Genomic DNA, 25,827 nt, shown 5'->3' on the forward strand with positions numbered 1-25,827 from the left:
CTAGCTGTCGTTCCCACGACTGGCCAGTGCAGGAAGCCATCTGGAGGGCTTATTTACCCTCCCTTAGCCTCCCTGGCAGGAAGTCACCGGAAGGGCTGTCCCCAGGGACCCCTTCAGGCCTGTGAGGACAGCCAGCGGCTTGGGGGTCTGTGCTATGGAGTCCCCCAGTGGAGCAAGGGGGCAAGGAGCCAGGAGAACAGAGCTAGGCAGGGCTGGGAGCTGGGTATGTGGCTGGAGGGGGCTTGAGACATTCATCCAGGAGCCATCTGTCCATCTGTCCACGCTCCACCCACCCCTCCCCTACCCAGAGGAGGCCCAATAGCCCTGATCATAGGACTCAGGCCAAGCCACTTGGGCTACATCCCAGGGTGGTCTGTGTGATGTGTGTGGGATCTTGGGAACAGAAGGGGACACACACTGCGTAGACCACCAGGTGGAGGCTGCATGGGGGAGGAGGGATCTAAGGGCAGGAAGCTGAAGAGGGTACAGGAAGAGGATGTGGCCTTGGGAGGGTAGGGGCCCATGGGAGTGGAAAGTTGACTTCTCAGACACAGGGCTAGGGGCAGAGGAGAGAGAAGCAGACAGATCACGGGGCACAAATGGTACCAGTGGTTTGGGCCCTTCAGACCCCTCTTTGCCCCTCTGCAGGCCTCTGGCCTGTTCCTCAGAACTCCATATCAGCTCTTTAGACTGGCTATTTAGGCCTAGGGACCTGGGCTTCTGCCTCACAGGCCAAGCATGTCCAGCTGCCCAGGCATTTGTGGCAGCTCCGCTGTCCATTGGCTGGCCCAAGTGTGATTGACAGGGCCTGGGGACTGTTCCCACGGACACTGCCAGCTGAGCCTGCCCTGCCCCAGGAGGGACCTTGAACCCTGTGGGACCTGTGGCCTGAGTTCTTGGCAGCCTTGCGTCTGTCCTGGCTTCTTGTCTGCCTTGGGGAGTTGGGTGGGCCCTGGGGTCACACAGCCCTGTCCCAGCCAGCTCTGGGTAGGTCAAGGTATAGCCTTGACCTACCCATAGCTCCTCAATTTCTCCCCTCCCCCTCCTTTCTCCCATTTCTGGAGGCTGTGGCTTATGACCCTGTGCAAACCCCTAGATGTGCAGGGGATTCCCAGACAAGTATTCTCCAAGTCTCTGCCCTGTGCTGAAGGAGGTGAACATGAGAATTTAGAGACTAGGCCAGTCTGAGTGGGAATGGTGGCTGTCCCTGGGTACAGTGGTGGCCGTTGATTGTCCCAGGAGGGCCACTGGCAGGCAGGTCCACAGCGTTTGCTGTATACACTGAGGACATGCTGTCCTGTGATCCAGCTTCGTGCAGCCCTGGGCTGAGAGTACCCCACCTCAGAGGCTGTGCCGCGGTCAGAAGATATTGGCTGTCTTTGGGAGGTCAGACATTCAGAGTGGGGTCAGCCTCGGCTCAGCCCAATAATCTTGCCTTCCCACGAGATACTGAGTGAATCTGAGATAGCACGGAGGTCCCAGTGGAACGGGCTTGAAGTATTTTAACCATAGCCAACCCCAAGTGTGACCAAGGAGCATGGGCATCAAGCACAGTGGGCCGGGTGTTGGCCTCTGGGCTGAGAGTCCGGAGACCCGGTTAAGGCTGACGGCACCATGCTCCGGCATGGCTGGGACAGGACCACCTTAGCTGTGATGCTTTCCTAGACCCAGTATACCCTGCTGATACCAGGGGATCTTCCCTCTACTCTTCCTTTAGACTGCCAAGAAGAGGGTATTTGGATGAACAGAGTCAGGCTAACTTGGGATCCTAGGCATGTGTTCAAGGCTGGGAGGTAACACCCAGAGAATCCATAGGCCATGCCACATAAACCTGACGAGCATGGGAGCAGAAGGATGGGTCCTGGTCCTCAAAGATTCTAGAGATGCAGTGGAGACCGTCAGACCATACAGGCCAAGGTGGTCTGGATAGTGTGTGCGTGGTTCCTGGCTAACAGCTCAGCAGGTCTCATTCAGGAAGTCTTTGCCAGGGTGGGGCTACATCCTTAAAGATCCTGGAGTGCCTCCAGAGGGAGGCAGCCAGGATAGACATGAATAAGAAGCCCACCTGCCCTGTGCCCTTCACCTCCCCTTTATCATGTAGGAACATGCTGTGTTCAGAAGTACTGGTCAGTGTTCATCTGCCATCAAACTCCACTGAGCACTGGCTAGACTGAAGAGTCACTGGGCAATAAGAGAAAATGGCAGGAACCCTCTCCTCTAAGCTTCAGGAGCTAGCACGAGTCATAGGCTGCCCCAGCTGTTGCGTACAGCCCATGGGGGGAAGAACAGGTCCCCATCAGTTAGGGAAGGGCAGGTTGAATGCCTGGGAAACCTGTATGGTCCCTGCTGCTGCCCAAGTCTGGGGTTGCAGGCTTATGTTGGTACCCTCCATCCCTCCAGCTGCATGCTGACCCTGGATAACTTGTTCTTGTGCACTCACTCAGCTTCCTTGCTTTATGCTCCCAGATATAGGTAATTCTGGTTCTTTCTTGTCTTGTGCTGTCTTCCTCAGTGGGGTGCGGGGGACATGGGTGGTCTTGGTGAGAGCATCCTGGGGTAGGAGCCTTCCCTCTCTAGGGGGATCCCAAGTGGTGACTTTAGATTGTCCCTGTGTTTAGTCCAGGCTCTGGGGTTGGGGGGCTTGGTGGGAAGGGACAAGCCTGCCATCTGCCCTTCTCCTCTTCACTGGCCACATGGTCCTGGCCAGGCCTGGTGTCCTGGGTATGTAGTCCCCACCCTGCTCAGATCCCACTGCGCACTCCCTGCATTTACAGACCTGTTGAAACACTGGGTACAGTGTTCAGAATCTATAGACAAGGGCATCTTCCCAGTGGGGAGACAGACAGATCCCAGGCCAGGCAGTGCTGATGGCTGCTAACAGCCATTAGCCCAGAAGTCCACTGACCCTCATGAGGTCTGAGTGATGATGATGAGAGATGGAAAAGCAGAGAGGTGATGCCGTGCACAGGCCTGGAGGCAGCACTGCACTGTGCTTAGTGGTTTGCAGACACAGCTGGGGAGGCAGGTGCAGAGGAAGCTTGGAGAACAGTCACAGGTTCTGGGGAGATCCTTCTAAGTGTGAGGACAGCTGGAGGACTGAGCAGAGGAGGTTATGGTCTCCCCGAGATGTGTTGGGGGAATATGGAGGACCTAGGATACCCAGCTGGGGCTGTGGACTCCAGGTCACCCTTCACCTGGAGGCCTGGCCCACAGGCAGGTGGCTCAGCATCTCACTGGACCCCCTTCCAGAGCTGCCCTCTGCCTGGGGCTGTAGGGACTCTCTGTGTCCTTGTCTTGTGATGGTGATGGACTGTGGGACAGGCCTGGATGAAGACCAGAGAACTGTTGGTGCCCATGGTGATTCTGAGAGCCGAGAGCTGGCCCAGCCAGCTTTCATTACATGCCCCCTACTTGTTCCTCAGTGGTCCTTTGTTTCTGGGTCCTCCTGTGGACCCCTACCCTTCACTGTTTCATTAACAATGACATGTACCTCATTGTCCTGTGTATCTGAGGGTCCCACAATAAGCCCATCCTAGGGATGTGCACCCCACTGCACAGTTGGGTGAACTGCAAGAAGGCCAGTGTAAATAGACAATGACTATCCTGTATCCCGTCCCATAGGATGGTGGTGGCTGGCTAAATCTCTCTCTTTTTTTTTTTTTTTTTTTTTTGATTGTTGTTGTTCCCCTCCTAACTCAGAGTTTAGGGTCCTTCAGGGAGAGACATTAAACTGCCCAAATCTCCCAGGAGCCTGCTGTGTTCAAAAGAGCTCAGTAAACAGCCCCAGTGTTCGCTTGCACATATGAGTGCTCTGTCGTCTCTGTCTCTGTCTCTGTCTCTGTCTCTGTCTCTGTTTCTCTCTCTCTCTCTCCTTGTCAGAGTGTATTGCAGCGTTTTCAAATGCTTAGACAAACATTTCCTGTCCTCAGGGGAGTGATCCGAGCTCTCCTGCCGTCCCCATTGCCCCGTGGCCCATCAGGCCTTCCCGTCTCTCCTCCTCTCCCTTCACCTTGCACCTCTTCAGTGGCAGCAGCTTGCACCTCTCCTAGCATACTGCCAACACTCCGCCAGACCTAGTAAGGGACTGATCAGGTGCCCCAGGTGTGGGCTGGATTCTGTTATCCTGTCCTTGTTACCATGACCCACTTCCCCTGCCTGGATTTAGCTTTAGGCTTCCTGGTCCCTCTCAGGGTACCACAGTGGCTCTTGGACCCCAGCATCTCTCTGCATCCACCTCCCCTATTCCTGCAATGATCAACACTGTCCCCAACTTGGGCTCAAAATGATCTAAATGTCCCTCAGCTGAGGACTAGATAAACCACGGCGTGTTCCTACATTGGAATATTATTCGGCTGATAAACGGAAGTGAAGCACTGGCCTGCTACAAGAGAGATCTTTGAAGACATGCTTGTGTGGGAAAAGACATCACAGTGGTTCCATGCGACATCTTTTTATACCAGACAGGGAACCACAGATGGGGGCCAGAGGAAGAGGTGTGTGCTGAGGGGAGGTACCCAGAGCTTCACACATCAGCTCCCGGCACTTTCCTGATGGGCTATACAGCCCCAAAACTTCTAACTTTTAAATCTGGAGACAGAGTGTTGCTATACACCTGAGACCAGCCTTAGACTGACCATAGCCCTTTCATCTATGCTGCCCAAGTGCTAGGATTAAAAGAAAAACTCTCCTGAAAATTTTAAATTTATGTATTCAATCACTGGTTGATTAATCGATCGATCAAGCGATTGATTAATTAAACTCACAGGAGTTGGTTTTCTTCTTCCACCATGTGGGTCCCAGGGATTGAACTCAGGTCTTCATACTTGTGTCACAAGCCCGCTGGTTGAACTATCTTCCTGGCCGCCACCATCATCACCATCACCACTAGCACCATCATCACCACTAGCACCATCATCATCATTAGCAGTAGCCTCGAGGTCAGCATCCCTTACATAGGGAGTTGGAGGCCAACCTATACTAGCAAGACTTGCCTCAAAAAAAAAAAAAAAAAAAAAAAGGAAAATATGATGGTGAATTTCATGTTTCTCGAGTTTATCAGAGAGGAGACATTGAAACAGCCTTGTCTAGGGGCTTGCTGAACATGTATTCCCTGGGTTTGTGAAAGGACAGAGATGCCCTTGCCTTTGCCTGGTGTGTTAGGACTCTGATCACACAAGGTTGGTGTTAGCAACTGGGGTGCTGGGCCCAGGCTGCTGGCCGCCTCCTACCTGAGAAGCTTCGAGTGATCACGGTGAGGAACCTGGGGCCATGAGGGGAACCTGTTCTTTGTCCTCATGGCCAGTGCAGCAGGTACTTGCTTCTGTATGTCTGTCCTTTGGGCTCCCAAAGCCTAGCCATGACAAGAGCAGCTAGGGCACTTGTCCCTAGCTCCTGGTCCCCCAGGTGCCAACAAGTCCTTGCCTGGCTTTGTCTTGAATCTCAGGGAGCCTCTGAGTCTGGCCGACTCGTGAATGGCCCAGCCACAGCCGTGCCAAATAGAGCAAAGGTCCCAGCTTACCCTGAGAGCCATTCTCTGGACACTGGGTCCCTCCCACCCTGTGGTCCTCTGTGTTCTAGGCTGGGAATCCCCTCTGTGCATGGCTATCTGCCTCAAACCTGGTGTTGGTGCCTCCTACTCACCCCTGCCAAGACCCATGGGAAACAGGGCAGCCCAGAGGATGTCTGGTGTTTCATGAAGTGCCTGCAGGTCCCTCCCAGCAAACCCAGCCTGTACTTGGTGCCAGAAGCTGAGAGGAATTTCGCTTTAATCCTGGAAGCAGGGTAGGGTGCTTATGCAGGCCATGCGACCTGTCTGGGCCCAGCATGCTCAGTGTCTACATCCACCCCCCAACGCTTGTTGAGTGACCCACTCCTATGTTTATGGGAAGTTGACCCTGCTGCCGTGGGCAGGGTGACCAGGCATTTGGATGGGCAGCAGTGAGCCATGGCTGGCGCCTTCTTGCTGCATGTCAAATCTGAGGCATGGAGTGATCTAGTGTGAGGTTGCTGCTGTGGGCCTCTGTATCACTTCACGGTACTTAAAATTGGTGTCAGACACATCTGGAAGGCCTCTTGGCTGTTACTCCCTTGTCTCTATGTCTAGAATGGGGGTCTCTGGAAAATCTTGTATGAAAGAAGTTATTTAGACTGTTTTCCAAAGAACCCGGGTGTTAGTCCTCAGCCCTAGTGTGAACCTGGCCCAGAGTCAAAGCTACAGGGACAGTTCTCAGGGCTCTGGGAAAGGGACATGTCTCTTAGATCCTAGACACTGAGGACAGCTCCATCCAAGGCCAGGCTTCCAGAGCACCCATCTCACTGATGAGCAGACAGAGCACAGAGCAGTAGAGGATGCCACCCAACGTCATACAGCTCATACAAGGGATAGGTAGCAGGGGACCATCCAGAGGTCCAAGCTGGTGACTCTCTTTGTGTGAAGGAATGGGTTCTGCAGGCAGAAGTCAGAGGCTGAGCGAGCCTATAAGGCAGCCACCAGAGAAAGTCCCCTTGTCTGCCACCTCAGGGAGCTTGCTTGCTTTAGGCTTGAGCTGAAGCTTTAAGGGGTGGGGGAGTTGAAGGTAAGTGTCAAGTCTTTCTGAGCTACCTCCGTTTCCCCCAAGAGTCTTATGATGTCATGGGCTGGCCAGGCCAATGGGAGGGAAGTGATTTGGAGATAAGTAGGGCCCAGTAGAGGCTGTATGGACACTTAGGGGCCAGCACTGGCTTTGCCAGTGTGTGGCCTCCAGGAGTGTAACTTGTGTGTGCATATGTGGGGTGATGCGTGTGCCTAGTGGCACCAGTCACAGCAGCCGGGGACAGCCAGCAGAACCCCATGGTGTGGTTTACTTCCTTCTCTCAGGGAGGAGGCCCGCTGCCTTGCCATCCATGTGCCTGGCATAGGCTTGGCCTGAGAAGACAGTGGGGTGATGTTCTGAGGTCTTGTGGACAGGGAGGGAGTCCTGAGGGAGTGCGACCCCCAACAGTCTCTTGGCACATCAAGGATCTGTGGTGACTGTTTTCCACCTGTGTCCTGGGCTTCTCACTTAGCTGGACCTCTGCTGTCCCTCACACACTAACTCTTTGGGGGGTATCAGGGCTGTGTCTTACCACCAGCCCAGCCCAGAAATAGCTGTGACCTCTGTGGCCAGCCTGGCAACACTGGAGCATAGCAGCCTACGTGCACCAGGCCAAGTCCTCTCACCGTGAAGGCCAGCTATTTTGGACATGGCCTCTTGAGGCCAGGTCAGAGCTCTTTCCCGCGGCTCCTTGGGCCCCTCTGACGTGCATCCGAGGGCCTTGGCATGAAGCCCTGGCTCCCTACGTGATCTCCAGCCCCCCACCCTCACCCCGCCCCTGCCCGTCTGGCCCCAGAGTCCTGGGCTCTGGGTAGGACTGAGGAGGAACCCCATGAGGCAGACTCTGGGTGAGGGATGGACTGTCTGAGCCTGTCATGCGTTAGTGGACTTGGCTACTGTGAGGAGAAAGCACACAGGAAGTGAATCTCCGGGCTGGTTCTGTACGTGCCTCAGTTTCCTCACCCAGAAAATGGAGTGACAAGTGCCTTCCAGGACTGTCCTGAGAATTGGTGTGGTATATATAATCACCACACAGGTTTTGGGGTTCCCTCATCTCATAGACTACTGGGCCCAGAGAGGAGCCAGCATGGAGTGGATACAGGTTCTGAGTTGGTCATTGATTTCTCCTACTTTCAACTGTGAACCACTTGAGTTGTTGAGTTGAGCACTGAGATGCTTGTTTCCACTGGCCCACAGTCTCTTACCCTGTGGCCTGGATGTATGTATTTGTTGTCTGCCAGAGACAGACAGGAAGCTGCTAGGCTTCCTGTAGAAGTGACCATATAGACCCAGGATTCCCCGAGGTCCTGCCATCCTGGAGGACCACAGCTTCCTGGTTATCCCACTCGTTGGCCCTGTTCTGGAAGGCCAGGCTAGCCTAGCTTCCGACTTGCCAGGAGCAGAGCTTTCCATCTGTCTGTGAAGTTGCTGAGTGGGTTAGAAGCGGTTCTCAGTGTTGGAGTTGGGGCACGAGGGAAAGGCCACATGGCCAGCTGACTGTTGGCTGCATGCTGATGGTCCTGGGATTTTGACTCCTGGAGAAGGGACCCAAAAAGGAGCTGTAGCTGGTCCCTCAAGCTGAGGGGCTGTGGCCTGTGGCTTGATGTGCCTTTTGGCCACGGTGACAACTCTGTTTACACCACAGAGTACAGGTTTACGTCTCGCTTGGAGGTGGGCCAGATTCCACGAGTACCCTGGCTGTGCAGGCAGCCTCGGGCCTGGTGGACATCAGGCGGAGGCTGTGCTGAGCAATTCTCAGTGTGGGTCTCCATGTCTTCTTGGGACCTCTGACACCTGTACGGACTTATCTGGTAGCTAACAAGAGTAACAAGAGGTTATTAGTCTTCGGCCCAGGGACCCACTCAGCTCTCCGAGGCCCCAGCTCGCAGCTCTTGTCCGCTCCTAGGGCCTGTGCCTGGTAAAATCCACAGGACTTGGACTCAAGAGATGGCCCAGTGGTTAAAAGCACTGGCTGCTCTTCTCAGTTCAATTCCCAGCACCCACATGGCAGCTCACACCTGCCTGTAACTCCAGTTCCAGAGGATCTGACACCGTCACTCAGACGTCAGCAGGCAAGGCACCAATGCACATAAAAGAAAAATAAACATTAATTGAAAAACAAAAAGGAATCCACTGGATGGTTCATTGTATGACATGGAGGGCAGGGGTCACCTGGTGAACTGTGGGACAGACCTCTTCTAGGCCTCTGTTTTTGGTGGGACTTTAGAGAGTGGGGGTCTTACCTCCCACAGGGACCATTAGTACCAAATGAGTTCAGGAGACTCTGTGCCCTCTGGGATGCCATCCCCACTCATTGGCCCTAGGCTTTGGGGGCCTTGCAGCTTGGCTGGCACTGTGGCAAAAGTTGGTACCAGCCTGGATGATGCCAAGGAGGGAAATGCCAAGACTGAGGAATGGGTCTGATGCTGGGACTACGGTGGACTTTCAAACCTTTCTCCTTCGACTGGATCCTGGACCTGCAGAATTCTTGTCCTAGCATCTGGTGCACCAGAATCACAGGCTTATGGGACACTAGAACTCTGGGCTTCCCAGACAGGGTAGCCCTGGGGTTCCAGGACTGTAGAACTGGGTTGGATTCCCACCTGCCTACACGGTCTGCCACAAGTATGAATCCTCATGCACGAATGGACTGGGAATCTATATACACGGATGGCACAATGGAAACCTCTGAGTCCAGTGTTCTATGCAGAACTGAGGTGGGGCTCCCCAGGGAGAGGTGCAGGCCTTCAGTAGGCTCTACCAGTGGACGTGGACTGCAGCGAGGGTGACATTACTTCTCGGTGTGAGGCTCCTGGCCATGCGGGGATGGACAGAGTGGAAGAGGAGTTGTCAGCTGAGGATAGGAGCACCTGGTAGGTTCTGTACATCCCTAGAGATTCTGATAGGTCCAGCTACTGCAGGATACTGAGTTCTCTTTCCTGGCACAGGTATCTGGTTGATCACTTTTTTCCCTCCAGAAATTTGTCTCTGTATGTCCCGTGTGCACAGGTCCTTGAGTGACATCTGTGTGGAAGCATGTGTATACGTGTGTCTGTGTGTCAGTGTGTCTGTGTCCATATGTGGAGGTGTGTTGTGTACAGCTTTTCTTCACATTACCATTGTTGGAAGAGCGTGCTGGTTGAGGAGTGACAAGGGACCGATCCTGAGAGGCAGGAACAGCCCCTGCCCTGTTTATGGAGTTTCTACTTCATGGGCAATGAATGGGAGTAGGGGTTAGTGCTGGGCAGGAAAAAGTGTGCCTGAGCCCCTGGGTTGGGCCTTGGTGGGCTGGGCGTGTGGGCCTGGTCCACTTTCCCCTCCTCCTTCCTCCTAGAACAGTGGTTCTCAACCTCTGTGTTGCGACCCCCTTTTGGGGTCAAAGGGCCCTTTCACAGGGGTCTCCTAAGACTGTCAGAAAGTTACAGTTGTGAAGTAGTGATGAAAAGAGTTTTATAGCTGAGGGTCACCACAGCCTGAGGAACTGTATTAAAGGGTCACAGCGTTAGGAAGGTTGAAAGGAAGTGTACTGCACTAGAGGAAGTGTGAGCCCCAGCAGGCTCTAATGGGACATAGGATCCAGGGCCAAACCTAGACTGCTGCCTGCTAGGAATATCTGGCCAGTGGTTTTGGGTATGGGGCTGCTTACTTGGAGGGTGGGGATGAGTTTAGACTCTTATTTCTGGCCTGCATTAGGCAGGTCGCCCACCCCTGTGGGGCTGTGATGACCTGCTGCCCACCCTCCCTTATTCCTGCTATCACAGGGCCCTGGAGAACTGCCTGTTCCCTGTCCCCTGCTCGTCAGGGAGAACTGTATCAGGCTGTGTGACCCTGGACCCTGTGTCGCTACTCTTGTTTGGGCTGCCCCTGAGCTCAATCCTGGGGCTGCTATATCAGGGCTTCTGCCTCCACCTCTGGCATAGAGGGAGGTGAATAAAATTAGCTTCAAGGGAAGGATAAGCTCTGAGGACCCAGGTGGTGAGTGTCACTAGCTCTGAGTGGGAGGGCCCCATGTTTGGGGACATCAGGCAAGAGGAGCTTTTCCCAGAGGGAAGGGTGTCATAGCACTTTCTAGGGGAAGTGGGGAAGGGTGTCACCCATGTGGCCAGAGTGGCATCTTTTTCTGGCAGGACCCAAGCTCTGTCTTCCTCTCAGCTCTCTTCATCGTGGGGTACCTGGCCCTTCCTACTGTGGTACCCAGCTTCAGTGTAGGCTGATCCATGTGTGTCCTGTTATTTCCATACCAGCCATGCCATCAGAAAGTGGGCCAGGACCACAGTGAGTGGCGATGTGGTGGCCGCACAGGTCTGGTCGAGCACAGCCACGGGCACCCCCCTGAATCTGCCGCACAGAGGGACCAGTGAGGCCCAGAGCCTCCCCTGTGACTTCAGCCAGCCGTATGCTAACACATGGCAGCCTGGCTTGTCATCCATTATCACCTTCAGCCTAGTGGCTCCTATGAAGTTCTGGAGGGTCACTTCTCATGCTGGTCATAGCTGTATACAAGGTGACAGTCCAACAGTCCCCTGGGCTCTGAGGGGTGGCTGGAGAGACTCTGGAGGTGTCGTGACTGATGGGAGTGGAGTGGCCTCCTGCCATTTCCTTTGGTTGCCCACTGGGTATAAAGCTTCCGAGGCTATGCAAGTCACACAATGGGAGACAGGAAGGAGACCTCAGCTAGAACGAGGCAAGCAGGATGCAGGCAGCCCTCTCCTCTCTATCTATGTAGCCACACGTAATACAGGGATTCTCAGTCTTGGCTCTCAGCTGGGGTTTGTATGTATTTGAGGAAAGACAAGGACTAGATTGTGAGCCGCCAGCCAGGTAGACACTGGTGCTTGCTGCTGGTGGAGAATGTGGTTGGTTCCTGCCCTGGAAACTGAGTCGGCCTGAATGCTGCCATCCCAGTTTCTCTTTTCCATGGTGACATTGTCCAGCCCCTGTCTCCCTGTGCTGTAACTCCCTGCCTGGTATCTCATGCTCTCTGCAACCTCTATCTCTGTGATCTCTGGAAGTCCATTATGGCATTTGTTCCCCCAGTCCTAATCTCGTGCAACAATGAGGCATGGAGGGAGCCTAGAAGTGCTTGGCAAGTTGGGAGCTTGGGACACAGAGTGATCGGTGGCTTTCTGGAGGATGAGGCTCTGGCCTTGGGGGTGTCTGAGGAATTCTGTGAGAGAGAACAGGGTACCTGGAGGTGTGAATACTATATCCCTTCATTTCTCCCACGAAGGGCAGTGAGTTTGGTAGGCTATGGGAGCCGTGGGAGATGTCTGATCTGTGGCAGGTGGGAGACACCATTCAATCTGCAGTTTGAGCCAAACTTTGAGGCCAGTCATGGTGGCTTGCCGAGTGGCTTGACGGATGGACAGGTGTTCAATCCTGGTGCTAATCTGTGCTGGAATGTGAGACATCAAGCTGCCCTTCCACATGGACACATGTGGATGTTACCCCCTTAACACTTTCCTGGGTGTGAAGGGGTCCCTGATGGAGTGGGGAGGCCTGTGGACACCTGGGGATCCCTCAAGCCCCCTTTGTTGGCTGGGTCAGAAATCATGCATGTTGTCCTTTGAGGCAGCTGGGTCTCCAGGCAGAGTCCTAAGTCCTACAGGTGCTTGGATGTTGTGAAGAGGGGCCAGATCCTGAGACTTGGGCCCAAACAAAGGGTGAGGTTGAGGGCATATGGCCTTGGGGGACATCCAGGCCCATGTGGTCCTCTCCTTACTGGATACAGGGGAAGAGGCAGTGCTGTGCTCTGGGTTTGAGTACAGCTTGGAGCTTGCTTGTTTCTGGTGACTTTAAGGGCGTTGAGTTTCTGCCTTCATCCTGATTTATAGGTGCAGAAACCGAGGCACAGAGTTCTTGCTCCTCTGTAGGAGAGCTCTCCTTCATGACAGGAACAGGAAGAAAAGACCCAGGAGTCATGGCTGTGGGGCGGTGTGTGGGAAGAACTGAAGAGAGGAAGGTAGGATGAGCTGGTCCAGGATGCCTCATCCTTGAGCAGACAGCCCAGTGAGAGACAGCATTGGGAGAGCACCGCCCAACTCTGCATGCGGTAGCCTGGGAAACAGAGGTACTGAGTCGGTAGTGATGCCTGCACGCAGGACTGGCAGTTCAGCTGTTCTCTCCTGTCTTCCCTGTCTCCATCCTGCTCAGCCTTGTGAGTAGCATCAGGAGGAGCTCAGCATGCTTGTCCCACTGAGTGAGTGACTGAGTGAGTGAGTGAATGAATGAATGAATGAATGAACGAACACCCAGATTCCCTTCCTCCTGGGAAAGAGTTCCAAGGTCTAGTGTAGAGGAAGTCACAGGCTGTGGAAGGCAGGAGACATGTGAGCCAGGATTGAGCTCTTGGGAGTGAAGTACACCGTAAGAGGAAGAAAGGGATGCCCTGTCAGCCACGATTGAAGCAACTCCTGGAGGCAGGTTCACCCAGTGCCCTTAGAAAGCATGGAGCTCGGGCTGGAGAGATGGCTCAGAGGTTAAGAGCAACCTGGTTGCTCTTTCAGAGGTCGTGAGTTCAATTCCCAGCAACCACATGGTGCCTCACCACCATTTAGAATGAGATCTGGTCCTCTTTTCTGGTGTGCAGGCATACATGTAGGGAGAATGCTGTATATATAATATGTAAATAAATCTTAAAAAACCCCACAGAGCTCAGGGTGGACCTTCTGGGGTCAGAGGTCCCAAGTTTTGAGACCTGGTGGATTTCATACACAATTACCTGGACCCACTCTGGCCCACTCTGTGCTGCCAGTCGGGACAAGTGACAGTTACAACCTGTGGTCTGCAATGGTGCAGGAAGGGCTGATGCCAGGCACAGGCACGAGGGTGCTCTCAGAGAGTGGGAGCCTGGGTCAGCAGATCACTGCTATCCTCCATAGGGCACTGTTCAAGCTGAGCCTTGGTGGGGATAGCAGGTGCCTGCCTTTTGGAAATCCAGGTCTGTTTCCTGGTCATAACCCATGGCATGCAGGGTGCTGGCACCATCTTGGAAGGTGGCTTCGCTCTCTAGCAGTGTGTCCATTTATAGAGGTGGCCTTAGGCTCAGCAGAGGGCCAGCACTGGTCCCAGGTGGCACAGGGCATCAGCACAGATGGTCAATGCAGGCGCCAGGAGTATGTCCACCTCCCTCTTGGGTCACCTTCTCCGGGAACCCTTCCCTGACCATCCTGCCCTCTAGAGTGTCTGCCACCTGGGGCTCTCCCGTGGTCTCTATCCTGTGCATAGTTTCAGATGGCTCTTGAGGGACTAAGTTGGGGGGAGCTCCCCAAGGCAGGAGGCAAAGGGGCAGCTGACATAGTGGCCCCCTCTTGGAAGGCGTGGAGCTGCTGTTAGGGTGGCATGGGTGTCCCTTCCTCTGAGGTTCTGCCAGACCTCGAGGGCTGAGGTCTCGTGATAGGTTCTGGATGACTCCCCAATCTGGACCTCTGCCTAGAACGCCGGGTCATTTGTTCCTTCCATAAACAAGCGGGAGCTTCTTGGTGCCAGGTCTGGGTGGGAGGTGGGGTATGAGTGGAGCTGAGTGCTAGGTTCCTCCTCCCCTTAGGAATCTCTTCCCTGGGCTGGGCACATGGCCGAGGGGGGGGGGAGTTGGGGATAGCATGGAGTTAGGGAGCCTGTTTTGTGAGGGGTTGCACCCTTGGAACTGTGCAGCACAGAATTGTAAGCGCTTTCAGTGGGTTCCTAGGGACTGGTGTGGGTGGAGCCTGCTAGGGTCTCCCCTCCTGGCCCCAGAGATGCGTGCTCTGGGAGGACTCCAAGAAGGCTCTGGGTGTGTTATATATAGACTTCTCCGAAAGGCTTGGGACCCTGCCAGCTGTAGCAGGTGCCCCCAGGCTTAGCTAGAGGCCTCAGCATGCTGGGTGGAGGGGTGTCCCTTGGAGCCCCCGTTGCAGCCCTGACTGGTGCAGTATCTCAGAAATTGCTGGGCCTGTCACCAACAAACCCTTTTCTAGACAACTGGTGGGCCACCAGACATAGTTTGCTGTGCTTTTTCCTAGCCACCTGGAACTGGGACCAGTAGGATCTCAGGGGTTGGGCACATCTCCAAGCATGGTCTAGCTTCCTGGCTGGGTGACTTGGGTGCTCTACTCAATATCTTTGAGTTGCTGGATGCTGGTGCCTTGTGGAGGGTTCAGGGTCCGCTGTCAGGATGGGAACTAGTGGAACAGCCAAAACTATGGGTCTGGTCAGCCTCAATGTAGTTTCTGTGCTGGGTTTATAAGGGTGGCATATTCTGGGGATCTCAGGTGGCTGGCTGCCTGGCTTTCTGGGGTGGAACCAGGATGGGGCTGCAGCAGGATGCTCCAGCCTGGACATTATCAACCTTACTTACCTGGGCCAGGCAAGAATGGGGGATAGTAGGCTCTCTGTGCAAGGCTGGCTAATGGGACTTCTCTCTGGGAGTAGTAGGAGCATGCCCTCTCTTGGCTCAGGTCCAGCCTTTCAGGGACCATTCCTCTCCCCCGCACCAACTACTGATTACAGGGCCAGGCCTCTGTCTGGGAGCGGGGCTTGGGCCAGGGTTCCCAGCAAGGCAAGGCCTCTGGGGATTCTGTGAGCCGGAACTCAAACAAGCCCTGCTCCAGAAGGCTCCCAGGGTAATGCAGCCGCTGGAGCAGGTGTGGACTGACATCTGTCTCCATTCTTGGGCTGGAGAGCACAGGGTTCCTGCCTGGGATGCCTCAGGACAGAACCAGGACTCTGTCTCATCCGTGGAGCCCAGGAGAAAATCCTGCTCAGGGGGTGTCCTGGAAGGCTTCAGGAGACCTGGGTGGGTTAACAGTTCCCTTGGAGACGAGCCTGTGTAGAGTCGGCTCCCATCTCTTGTGTGACTCGAGTGTGCGTAGGTTCAGTGCCTCAGTTTCTTCAGCTGTAGGTTGGGAGTGGTAGCTCTTAAGGTGAAGTGAGGGCTAGTGATGTTGAGAACACAGTAGCTGCTCAGTGAGTGCATACGAAGCCTGAGAGCTGGAAGGGTTCCTTCAGGCCGGTGGCCCCTCTACAGAGGGAGGTCTCCTGCCCTGCAGGATGCAGAGAGGATGGCAGGCGAGTCCGCGGTGGTCCTCTCCCTTCCTCCTTCCTCTTCCTCTGCTGGCCGCGCCTTTGTTTGCGTGCTATCTTTAGGCAGCAGGTGCGGGAGCCGCTGTGAGTCGGGTCGCCAGCCGGTCACCGCCCCCCACGTGACGCCGGGCGCTATAAATAGCTGGGCGGCGGACGGCGGGCATCCGCCCCGAGCCGGCGCCGCTGCGGAGGGCGCGCGCGGGTCCCGGCCCGGCCGGCCGGCGCATGGAGGCGGCCGCACGCCTGCGGGCGCGGGTGAGCCGGGCTGCGGGCGGCGGGGACCCGGCTTCGAGGACGCTCCCGAACCCTAACCCTACTGGGATGGGCCCTGTACGGGATGGCGGCTCCCTGGCGGGCTGGGTGGGAAGCCCCGCTGAGGTCCGGGAATTGTGTGCCCTCCCCACACCCCACCACCGGTCCTTGGGGTTTCCAGCCCATCCATGGAGCACTTACCTGTCTCGACAGCACAGAGCCCTGAACTGTGACCCCTGACTCCCGAGTGTCATACAGGGTCCCATTTAGGTCCCTTCTGATGCACTCCTACCCCATCACTCGAGGGTGGGGCCTCTGTGAACCTCCGTGTCTTCTTCCCCCCCCACCCCCCCGGGGTGCAAGTGTTCCCGATTACTAGACTCGATGTTGAGAAAACCTGTGTGTCTGGGCGGCCGGGCCTGGCCAGGGTCCAGAAAAGGTCCTTCCACACCCCTCTGGCCCATGTCCTCCTTTGGCAAACAGAGACAAAAATGGGTCTTGAAAAACATGCGGGTTTCTGGGAGCAGCTGAGGGCTTAGGATACTGCTAGAGGGGGCTGGGCCGGGATAGAGAAGGGTCAGTCGGAGAAAGGGACCAGGCCATAGTAGAGTCCATTAGCACGAGGAGTGGGGAGGATGTGCTGGCTTGACTGAGTTCCTGGACCCATCATGGTGAGGCAAGGTGAGCTCAGCTTCTGCTCACACCTAGAGCTGCTGGGATAGGGGTGTAAGTAGCTGGTGGGCACACAAGCCTTGGGTCAGACCTGCTAGAGTGCAGTAGGGAACTCTGAGGTAGAGGGTGTTCGTGTCTCCCCCGCCACCCCACCTTCCGGGCTTCTCAACCTCATAGAAGCCATGTGTCAAGCTGGGCTTGGTGGCACATGTTTTAACCCTAGCACTCCGGAGGCTGAGCCAGGTAGATCTCTGTAGTTTGAGGTCAGCCTGGTCTACAGAGTGCGTTCCAGAAGGCAGGATAGGGACAGAGAAAAACTGTCTGCGAAGGGGATGTGAAGAGTGATGTGTCAAGGGAGGGGCTACTTTTGCGGGGGGGCGGGGGGGAGCCACCATGTGGTTGAGCCTGGGTGAGCCTCAGGCATGCTGTGGGCATGCCTCTTTGCCCACACTTAGGAGGTGTGGTCCAGACTGCAGTGAGTTGTGCAGGTATTATAACATGCGGTTCAGCCTAGTGACACCTACCCCTGGACCCCTGGCTTCATCCTCTCAGGCCTGGGGAAGCATTATAGGTGTGGTTCAAGGTTCCTTTGCTCAGAAGTTGCTTCTGTTGCCCCTAGAGTCTTACAACCCACCCCCAACCCCTGCAGTAGCTGATAGGTGCAGTCAGCTCTACAGTAGCCTGCCAGGGTTCTCTGGCTTCCCGGGGCCTTCTTTTCTTCTGTACACACAAGGGCATTGCAGTGTATACACACATGGGATGCTCCTCCCAGGAGGCCCGGATGTTTGTGTCATAGCATGAGAGAAGGCTCTCCTTGCTTACACCGGGCTAGTTGTGGCTCCGCATGCACAGGGGTTGAGACCCTGGCCTGCCAACACAGGCACAGGACTTCATTATGCCCTCTTCCAAGGTGCCCCTCCATCTTAGTCCTTCCAGAATGGTGGCAAGGACTAGCTGTGAGCCACGGTACTGACTTGGAGTGGAGTGCCGAGCTGTCCCCAGGTGTAGAAGGTGGCGAGGGAGGATTCTGCGCTATCTGGTTCAGCTGAGCCTTGGACAGTGGGGCCTGTGCCCGAAACTTAGGACCAGAGTCCGGGGTCCTGTGCTGGGCTGAGGCTCCAAAGGCCTGGTTTGCTTGGTGGGCAGCTGGAGACGTGGGTGCTGGGGCAGAGGCAGAGAGGTAAGAGGTGTGGGCAGAACTCTTCCAGATGGGGTCCAGGAGGGACCTTCCATTGGGAAAGGTGAATGCTGGGTCGGGGATGGGCTGAGTCCAGGGGCTCAGGCTCTACGAACTACTGGGTCATAGCCCAAGGGACTGTGGTGCCATCTTGTTCAGCCTTCATTGTGTAGGTGGGGACAATGTCCAGAGAGGCCGGTGACATGCCCAAGGTCTCCCAGGCCCTCCAGGGGGTGGCAGGAAGCTAGCTGTTCTTTCGCATCCTTGCATCTAGTATATTTGCAGAGGGGAAGATGAGGTGAACGGCTTGGGGCTGATGTCCTCCAGTAGTGTCCTTCCTCTGGGTCCTGTCAACGGTGTGACTCCCTGGCCACCTGTGCTGTCACCTCCTTGGCATGAGCCTGGCAGCCTGCCCCTTGGCCTGTGGTCTCTTGCAAGGCAGAGCGTCTTGTTTACTTCTAGTGCTTGGCAAATCCCAGTAAGTTGTGCGTGTGGGTAGGGATTGCAGAAAACCTGAGGGGCAGCAGTTGAGGCCACTCACCCCCTGTTCCTCTGGCAGTACCCACTGTCCCTGCGACCCAGCCTTTGCAGAATGATCTGAGCTTTACGTTGGGCTGTGGCCAGCAGTCCCAAGAGAAGGACCATTGCCTGCATGAACTGCGCGATGGGGGACCAGGCTCCATGGTCTGTTGCTGTAGATGTACTCTGCCTGTGGGGTTCATGTGTTCCTGGGGCGAGCCCTGATACCCTCTTCACCCTCTCTTGGCGGCTCTGTGTGGCTCTCCTGTCACCCCAGGGGCTTGGGGTAGCCCTGGCAGGAGCTGTCTGTTCTTCTGTGTTTCACATGGAGAATCTGAGGACCTCCCATTTCTTTCTCCCCTCCCATAGAGTGTGCCTTCCGAAGACCAGGGTGGGATTGATGGAGGAGCCCCAGGAGGGCAGCTCTGACTACTGCCGTTCCCAACATCGTGGGTGCTGCCGCTGAGGAGGCCCGTGTACCTCTGGCCCTCACCATTGCCCTTGCCTCCCAATGGCCTCTGCTGCCAGGCCGGAGGCCAGGACTGCTGCCTGAGCCCGCTGCCCCTCTCCAGGACTTGCCGTTCCCTGATGGGGTAACGTGACAGACGGGATCAGAGGCTGCCTGCCCACCACGGCCCAGGGCCGCCAGACTTGGTTGACTTCAAGTTCATTTTCCCCTTGGTCCTGAGTGCTGGGACCCAGCTCTGACCCAAGGGGACACTCCTCTATCCACCCATGCAGAGAGGGTGTCTCCAGCGACGGCCCCATAGAGGACACTGCTCTGTGGCCAGAGTCACCAGCCCGAAGTCCCCTTTGCTCACTTTTCTTGGTTGTTGTTATTTTTATTTTTGCCTCCTCGTAACGACTCCACTCTGAGGGACAGGACTTTGGAGTTGCCCATCTTGCTGCGGGGTGGGGGAGGGGTACGTTTGTTTCTTTTTCCTTTTTCTTTTTTAGATTTTTTTTTTTTTTTTAATTATCCATCATCAGGCAGCTTCCTCTCCCTCTCCCAAGTATTTGCACAATATTTGTGCGGGCTATAGGGACGAGGTTTTAAGAAGTCTTTTTTTTTTTTTTAAATTTGGACAAGCACGGGGATCTCACTGGACTTGGTGTGGGGGTCTGGGGGACCCCCCGTGCAGCCCTTGCTGGCTAGTCCTCTCTGGGCCCCCGGAGGAGGCATGGCCCGCATGAACCGGCCTGCGCCTGTGGAGGTGAGCTATCGACACATGCGATTCCTGATCACCCACAACCCCAGCAATGCCACCCTCAGCACATTCATCGAGGTGAGTGGGTCTTCAGGACTGGGCGGATGCCCTGCGTGGCTCAGGGTGTGATGGTGCTCATGCTTAGCTGGCTTTCCTGGAGGGCTGGCAGCATTCAGGCTTGGGGGTGGGGGTGGACATTGTCTAGGCTGCGCTTGTCCAGACCCTGAGTGACCTTAGCCTCAGTAGAAGCTGAGCAAATAAGAGGCTGAGGAGGGAAGGGCTGATGGGGAAATGGCTTGGAGACAGGAAGATGGAAGATGGACTGGAAGCACTACGCCATGGTTAGTCCAGCCCGCAAGCTCAGGTGTTAGGAGAGAAAGCTGTAGGGAATGGAGCGTGACCATTGCAGTCTGCATAGGTGATGTGCAGAGAGTCCACAGGTGTCTGAGGTCTACAGCCACTCTCACTCCATCCCTAGATGTGACCAGGCATTTTTTCAGAGCCTGTGTGTGTGTGGGGGGGCTGTCAGCATGACCTCACTGGGGACCCTGGGCAGGGCTCCTTGCTGCAGAGTCTGCAGCTGCATGCTGGCCAGTTGGTGGGATAGACTTTTGTGGCATTACATTCTTAGTCCTCTTCTCTGTGGCACGAGCTAAGCCCCATGGGCTCCTGGGCATCAAAACAGGAAAGACTGCACAGAGGAAGGGAATGGACACCCTAAGTCAGGGAACCTGGACCCTGGACACATAGCTGGGTGCTACGCCAGGGAAGACGGCCCCTCTGCCAGTTGAGAACCTTTATGACAGCAGGGCCTGATGAGGGGCTAGGGAACAGAACAAAACAAAAAATAAAACAAACAAAAACAAACCACCATGAGTGACCAGGACAAGGGCTCAGTGCATGACCAGAATGAGGGTTCTGTGACCAAAGACTCACTATATGACCAGGGTTAGGGACCACAGTGTAAGCATGATCAGGGCTCAGGGTGTGAGCAGGGTTGGGCCTGAGTCCTGAGCTGGTGGTAGCTTTCTCCTTGACAGACTCTGCAGCATCCCATGGTCTCTGAGGTGGACACTCCCTTGTTTTTTTTTTTTTTTTTCTTCTTCTTGCACTCTCAGAATAGTTGGGTCTTGGCCTTGCTGTGTCTGTTGTTCCTATCACATGGCCAGCCAGACCATCATCCCTCACCACTCCCGAAATAACCACTGGGAGCAGGTAGGTGGGGGTTGGCCCTGCTTGTGGCTATGGGTATAAATACTTCGTGTTGGCGACGAGCTGAGTGAACTTTTCTCTGGAGGAACGGGGCTTCCCCCGTGGTATTTGAGAGGTGCCACCCAGCTGGTGCCGAGGTTCCAGCTCCTGAGGTCTGCTTGCTGGAGACTCTGAAGGGACTTTGTGGAACCCACCCATGAAGCTCAGGAAGGAGTCTATCTGAGGCCTAGGCCACACTGCTGGGGACCTAGCAGCTTTATCTGGAGACCCAGGCTTTGCTGTCAGGACCCTTTGCCCTAGGTGTTGCAGAGGTGTGAGAGACAGGAGGGCCTTGAAACACAGTGACTGAGCTGTGTGTTTTTAGTGAGCACAGGTGTGCCCTTCGCTTCTTCAGGTGGGACAGGGACAGCTGACCTGGAAGCGACCCTGCTGGTCACAAAGCATCCAAGCCCACCTGTTGATTTATGAAATCTGCTTGTCTCAGGGGAAGCAGCTTGAGGGGACGCAGCTGTTTAGGAGTTCCAGAGGGGCAGGCCTGTGGGGACTCAGCACGGGCAGAACCCTGGGCTGGAGCCAGTTCTGGGTTCTGGACTGCCCCATCTCTCCCTCTTTCAACCCCAGGACCTGAAGAAGTACGGGGCTACCACCGTGGTGCGCGTGTGTGAAGTGACCTATGACAAGACCCCCCTGGAGAAGGACGGCATCACTGTTGTGGTGAGGGACATGTGGTTCTGGGCACTGTGACTGCCTTAAGCAAGTTCTGGGCAGTAGATTTGGGGCTCTCCCCCATGAAGCTGGGACCTCTCCTGCCACCTGATACATCCTAAGCTATCTCTCTGTGCCTGTGCTGGTGTGTAGGACAGATGACTGTGAGAAAGTCATTATCCCTGTACCCATCTTCCCCGTCTAGCCTTGAGGTGAGGTTCTACACACTTGGTGCTACTGGTCTTGTGAAGCACTTGGCTTGTCTGTGTTGGGGCCTGTGGCTCTTACTAGGTGCTCCAAGTCCATTCGCAGCCTGTAGCCCTGTAAGCCTCTGTGTGGGTTCCTGTTTGGACTATTTGAGGCTTGGAGTCAGACATTCTCTTAGACCCCAGCAAAGAGACAGGAGAGCTCGCCTGGGGAGTTGCATTCCCCTAATGGTGCTGATTCTTTCACCTGCTGGGTGTATTTGGCACTGTGGATTGAGGCTTGAGCCCTGGCAGCCCATGGAGACCCTGTTGTACAGATGAGGTGGGGCCCAGCATGTGCCTGCCTGGCTCCTCTATGGCTCCCAGGGGCCTCTCTTGAGCCTCTCATTGTCTGCCACAGGATTCTGTCTCCTGGCAGCAGTGTGTCCTGGGAGATGCTGTGCAGAGGCCATGGGTAGGGATCCTGGCTGCTGTCTCCTTGGCTTCTTTACCCTGGGGGCTCAGCTAAGGGGAGGAGGAGCAATTTTATGGAACTGGTCATAGTGCTTGGAGGGCCAGAGGAGGGACAGCCAGGGAGGAGGGACCTCTAGCCTGGCCTGTTGCAGTTTCCTGGAACAAGGCCTCTCTTCCCAGTGTAGAGCCTGGATGAGCCAGGCCTCTGGCTCAGCAGACCTTGGCTGACTGTGCAGAGGCCCTGGTGCCCAGTCCTCAGCACAGTAGTGACCCTAGTTTACCCTACTGTGAGGACCCTGTGTCAGTGGGGGTCTCATAGCCACTGCCTGGTAGTCTGTAGAGGAAGAAGAAGTTGGGCTTTCTCAGGCCTGGGAGGAATCCTGTTGACCCTTCCCTCCTGTGAGATCCTGCAGGCCATTCGGAGCCTCCCAGGCTTCCCATAATGTGGCTGTTTGGAGGAATGTGAGCATGAGATGAAGGTATTGCAACATCTCTTAGTGTATGGTTGCCCCAGCAGACCTCCTTCCTCTGTCACAGGAGGGACTTGGGTTAGACTCAGGACAGCCACTTAAATTCGTGGCCTCCAGGAGCTGTTCTGTTTGGAGGCAGAGACCCCAAGAGCATCTAGCACCTGAAGACCCATGTTGGTTCACCCATTGGTATCAATAGGTCCAAGATGGCCCCTTTTCCATCTCCCCACACCATGTCCCAGCATACTCTGGGCTGCAGCTTTCTCCATGTGGGATAGCCTCTGCCTCCCACCTGGGACTCTTAAGGGACAGGGGAAGGAAAGCTAACATCCCTAGGGCTGATTCTCAGGCCTCTACCTCTGCAGGACTGGCCCTTTGATGATGGAGCGCCCCCTCCTGGCAAGGTGGTAGAGGACTGGCTGAGCCTGCTGAAGGCCAAGTTCTACAATGACCCGGGCAGCTGCGTAGCTGTGCACTGTGTGGCGGGCCTGGGAAGGTGAGTGACAGGTGGGGCTCATGTTGCTGTTGGAGGCTCCGCTTGTGCCCCTGTGGTCTAACTTTATTGCTTTGTTCTTTTGGACGTGGGCCATATCCGCTCTACCTAAGGCCAGGGGTTCCCAGGCAAGGTCTTTGTTTCACAGGGTGGCAGGGAGGGCTTCCTGCTCTGATCCAGTCACTGCACCTCATGCAGAAAGCTGCCACAAAGACATCCTGGTCATCCAGGCCTGACCCCTGCTTGCAAGGAACAGCTGCCCATACTAGATAGAAATGAGCCAGGCAGAGAGCGTCCCCTGACACCCCTATTGCAGGAAGGCTGGAGGGTGGACTCATGAACAGTATGCTCGGAGTTCTTTTTCTAGGTGCTTAGGCACAGAGAGGTTGTCTGCATCCCTTCAGGTTGAACCGGAGGGGCCAGACCTGTTTGGAGTCTGTGCCCTCCAAGGGCAGCTGAGGGAATTGGGGGAGGTGTCAATCATGCCCTCATGCCCTGTATCTTTGTCAGGTGGCATGAGGCAGGGGGATGAGAAGGGGTGTGGGGTCTCAGGTAACCTCAGCTCGGCTTGTTCCCACAGGGCTCCAGTGCTCGTGGCTCTCGCTCTCATTGAGAGTGGGATGAAGTATGAGGATGCCATCCAGTTCATCCGACAGTGAGTAGCCAGTGTGTGCGCGTGCCACTTAGGGAATCCATGCCGGGTCTTGACAGCTGGGCGGGGCTTAGGCTGTCACCGTGGCCTTTCCTTGTCCCTTGCCTCTCACTTCTGTAGCCATTCCTGTGAAGTCCCATCTCTCTACCCTTCCTGGATGCTCTCAGGCCGGTACCTCCTTGTGGGATGGTAGCCGTCCTGGAGGACCCCCATCTTCCTGATCTTCTGGGCAACGGCTGCACAGCTGATGCTGTACCCCTAGCCTGTGGCATGTGTGTGTGCATGTGTGTGACATATCCATGTGTAGGCACCTCTGTGCTGTCTGAAATAGGCTCAGCCATCTCTTGAGTCTCCAGGGCAGGCCCCGTACAACTGTAGGAGTATGGCCTACTAGCCTGTAGGTGTCCATAGGGGAACCTGGGCTATGAAGACTGATACACAATCTGAAGAACCACACTAAACACAGATTCACAGTTCTCTTGTACAGCACCGAGATGCTGCTGGCTGGCTAGAGAGAGATGCAACTCCCCAGCCTTCACGAAGCCCAGGCCCCCCTGTTTTTTCCCAGAGCACCATCTTAGCCTACCTCCTGTGGGACTGTCTACTCAAGGCCACACAGATAAGCTCAAGAAAGGGTTTGCTCCAGCGCTATGGGCCTCCAGGGCCAGAGCTCCCCGGGGTAGGCAAGGTGTCCAAGCCCGGCTTTATGACCCTTGCTTGTCCTTGTCTTGCAGGAAGCGTCGTGGGGCCATCAACAGCAAGCAGCTCACCTACCTGGAGAAGTACCGGCCTAAGCAGAGACTGAGGTTCAAAGACCCCCACACACACAAGACCAGATGCTGCGTCATGTAGCTCAGGTCCCGGCCCCATACACCCTCTTACTCCTGTACCTCATTACATCTGTGTCTAAGGAGTCCAACGGCTATGTGCGTTCCTGCTCTGTCCCTGTCTGTGCCCACGGCTGTCTTTCTAAGGCTGTCCCTGGACCTTCTGCCAGCCCTGTCCAACCCCTCCACCCCCTGCCCAGGCCTCCCCCCTGGTCTGTGTATTGCAGGTGGGCGTTTTTAACCACTGGGCCCAGTGCCTCAGCGGCGCTGCCCTCACCCTAACCTTTTTCCAGCACCGTTGTTACCAGGTGCTCTGGACTCTCAAGGCAATAAATCAGGAGCTGTGGATGAGTGTGAAGAGTGGTGCAGAGCCGACGAATGGGGTGTGGATCCTGGGAGGCCATGGCCCCCATCTCTTCTGTCCTATTGCTGCTGCGTGCCTCCCTGGCACCCCCTGGTGGCTATACAGTGCTCTAGTTGTTGACACATGAGCACTGAGCCACAGCTTGGACTGGTGACAGTTGGGGGTTGGGGACATTTAGGAGGTGAGACTGAATCACCTTTGCAGGACAGAGTGGGGGTCACTTGTAACTTTCAGTGGCCTTCACTTCCCACCGTCATGCAACTGTGAGGGGTGGTGGGCTGTGATTTGGCCACAGTGGCCACTAGCCTAGGAAATGACCCTCAACTGCCCTGAGGAGAGAGGCAGAGTCAGGGCAACAGTGTGGGGTGCAGGTAGATCTGAGTGTGGGTGGGTGTAGGTGACGTGGGCCTGCCTAGGACCTCCTCATCCTGCTCATAAGTTCTGAGCAGTGGCCTGGCTCTTCCCCTAGCTGAGGAAAGGGTGCTACGAGGCACGGTGTCAGTGTGGATGTGCCAATCTGTCTTATTTCACAGACCCAGTCCCTTCTGTGCTCAGAACAGACCCAGGATGCCTCTCATCGATACTTGCTACCCACTCGGATCTTTCCCTCAAGTTCCTCCTCTGGACTAGGTTCCAGAAACCATTAGGGCCCACGTAGACTCCCAGCAATCCCTGTGCAGCCTTTTGGGGGAGTTCCTTACCCAGACTCAACAGTGGTGACCTTGTGTGCTGGAAACTCGCTACCCGTGGCATATTTACACAAAGTCACTGGTTGGTTTTTCCAGTCTGCCATGCTTTTTCTTTTTTATTTAAATCTTTAAATTACTTATTTAAATTATTTATTATATATTTGATGTATGAGGGCCCTGCTGCAAGTACACCCATATGCCAGAAGAGGGCATCACATCCCCTTATAGATGGTCTTGAGCCATCATGTGGTCCTCTAGAGGAGCAGCTAGCGTTCCTAACCACTGGGCCATCTCAT

At 55.4% G+C, this 25,827-nt stretch overlaps 1 protein-coding gene across 6 annotated transcripts in view; it reads left to right on the forward strand.

The window, feature by feature from the left end:
- Positions 1-24,824, forward strand: part of Ptp4a3 (protein tyrosine phosphatase 4A3) — a 33,646-nt gene extending 8,822 nt beyond the window's left edge. For 2 of the 6 annotated variants that reach the window (XM_034516779.2, XM_034516780.2), the window contains exons 2-6: positions 18,622-19,538; positions 21,294-21,386; positions 22,872-23,002; positions 23,580-23,654; positions 24,386-24,824. In XM_034516779.2, the coding sequence (XP_034372670.1) occupies positions 19,434-19,538; positions 21,294-21,386; positions 22,872-23,002; positions 23,580-23,654; positions 24,386-24,503 (522 nt within the window). In that variant the 5' untranslated portion in view covers positions 18,622-19,433 and the 3' untranslated portion in view covers positions 24,504-24,824. The other 4 variants (XM_076911485.1, XM_034516781.2, XM_076911484.1 and 1 more) reach the window with 4 other exon arrangements.
- Positions 24,825-25,827: the final 1,003 nt, after the last annotated feature.

Source organism: Arvicanthis niloticus, chromosome 13, assembly GCF_011762505.2.
Source record: "Arvicanthis niloticus isolate mArvNil1 chromosome 13, mArvNil1.pat.X, whole genome shotgun sequence".
In the NCBI taxonomy this organism is placed as follows: Eukaryota; Metazoa; Chordata; class Mammalia; order Rodentia; family Muridae; genus Arvicanthis; species Arvicanthis niloticus.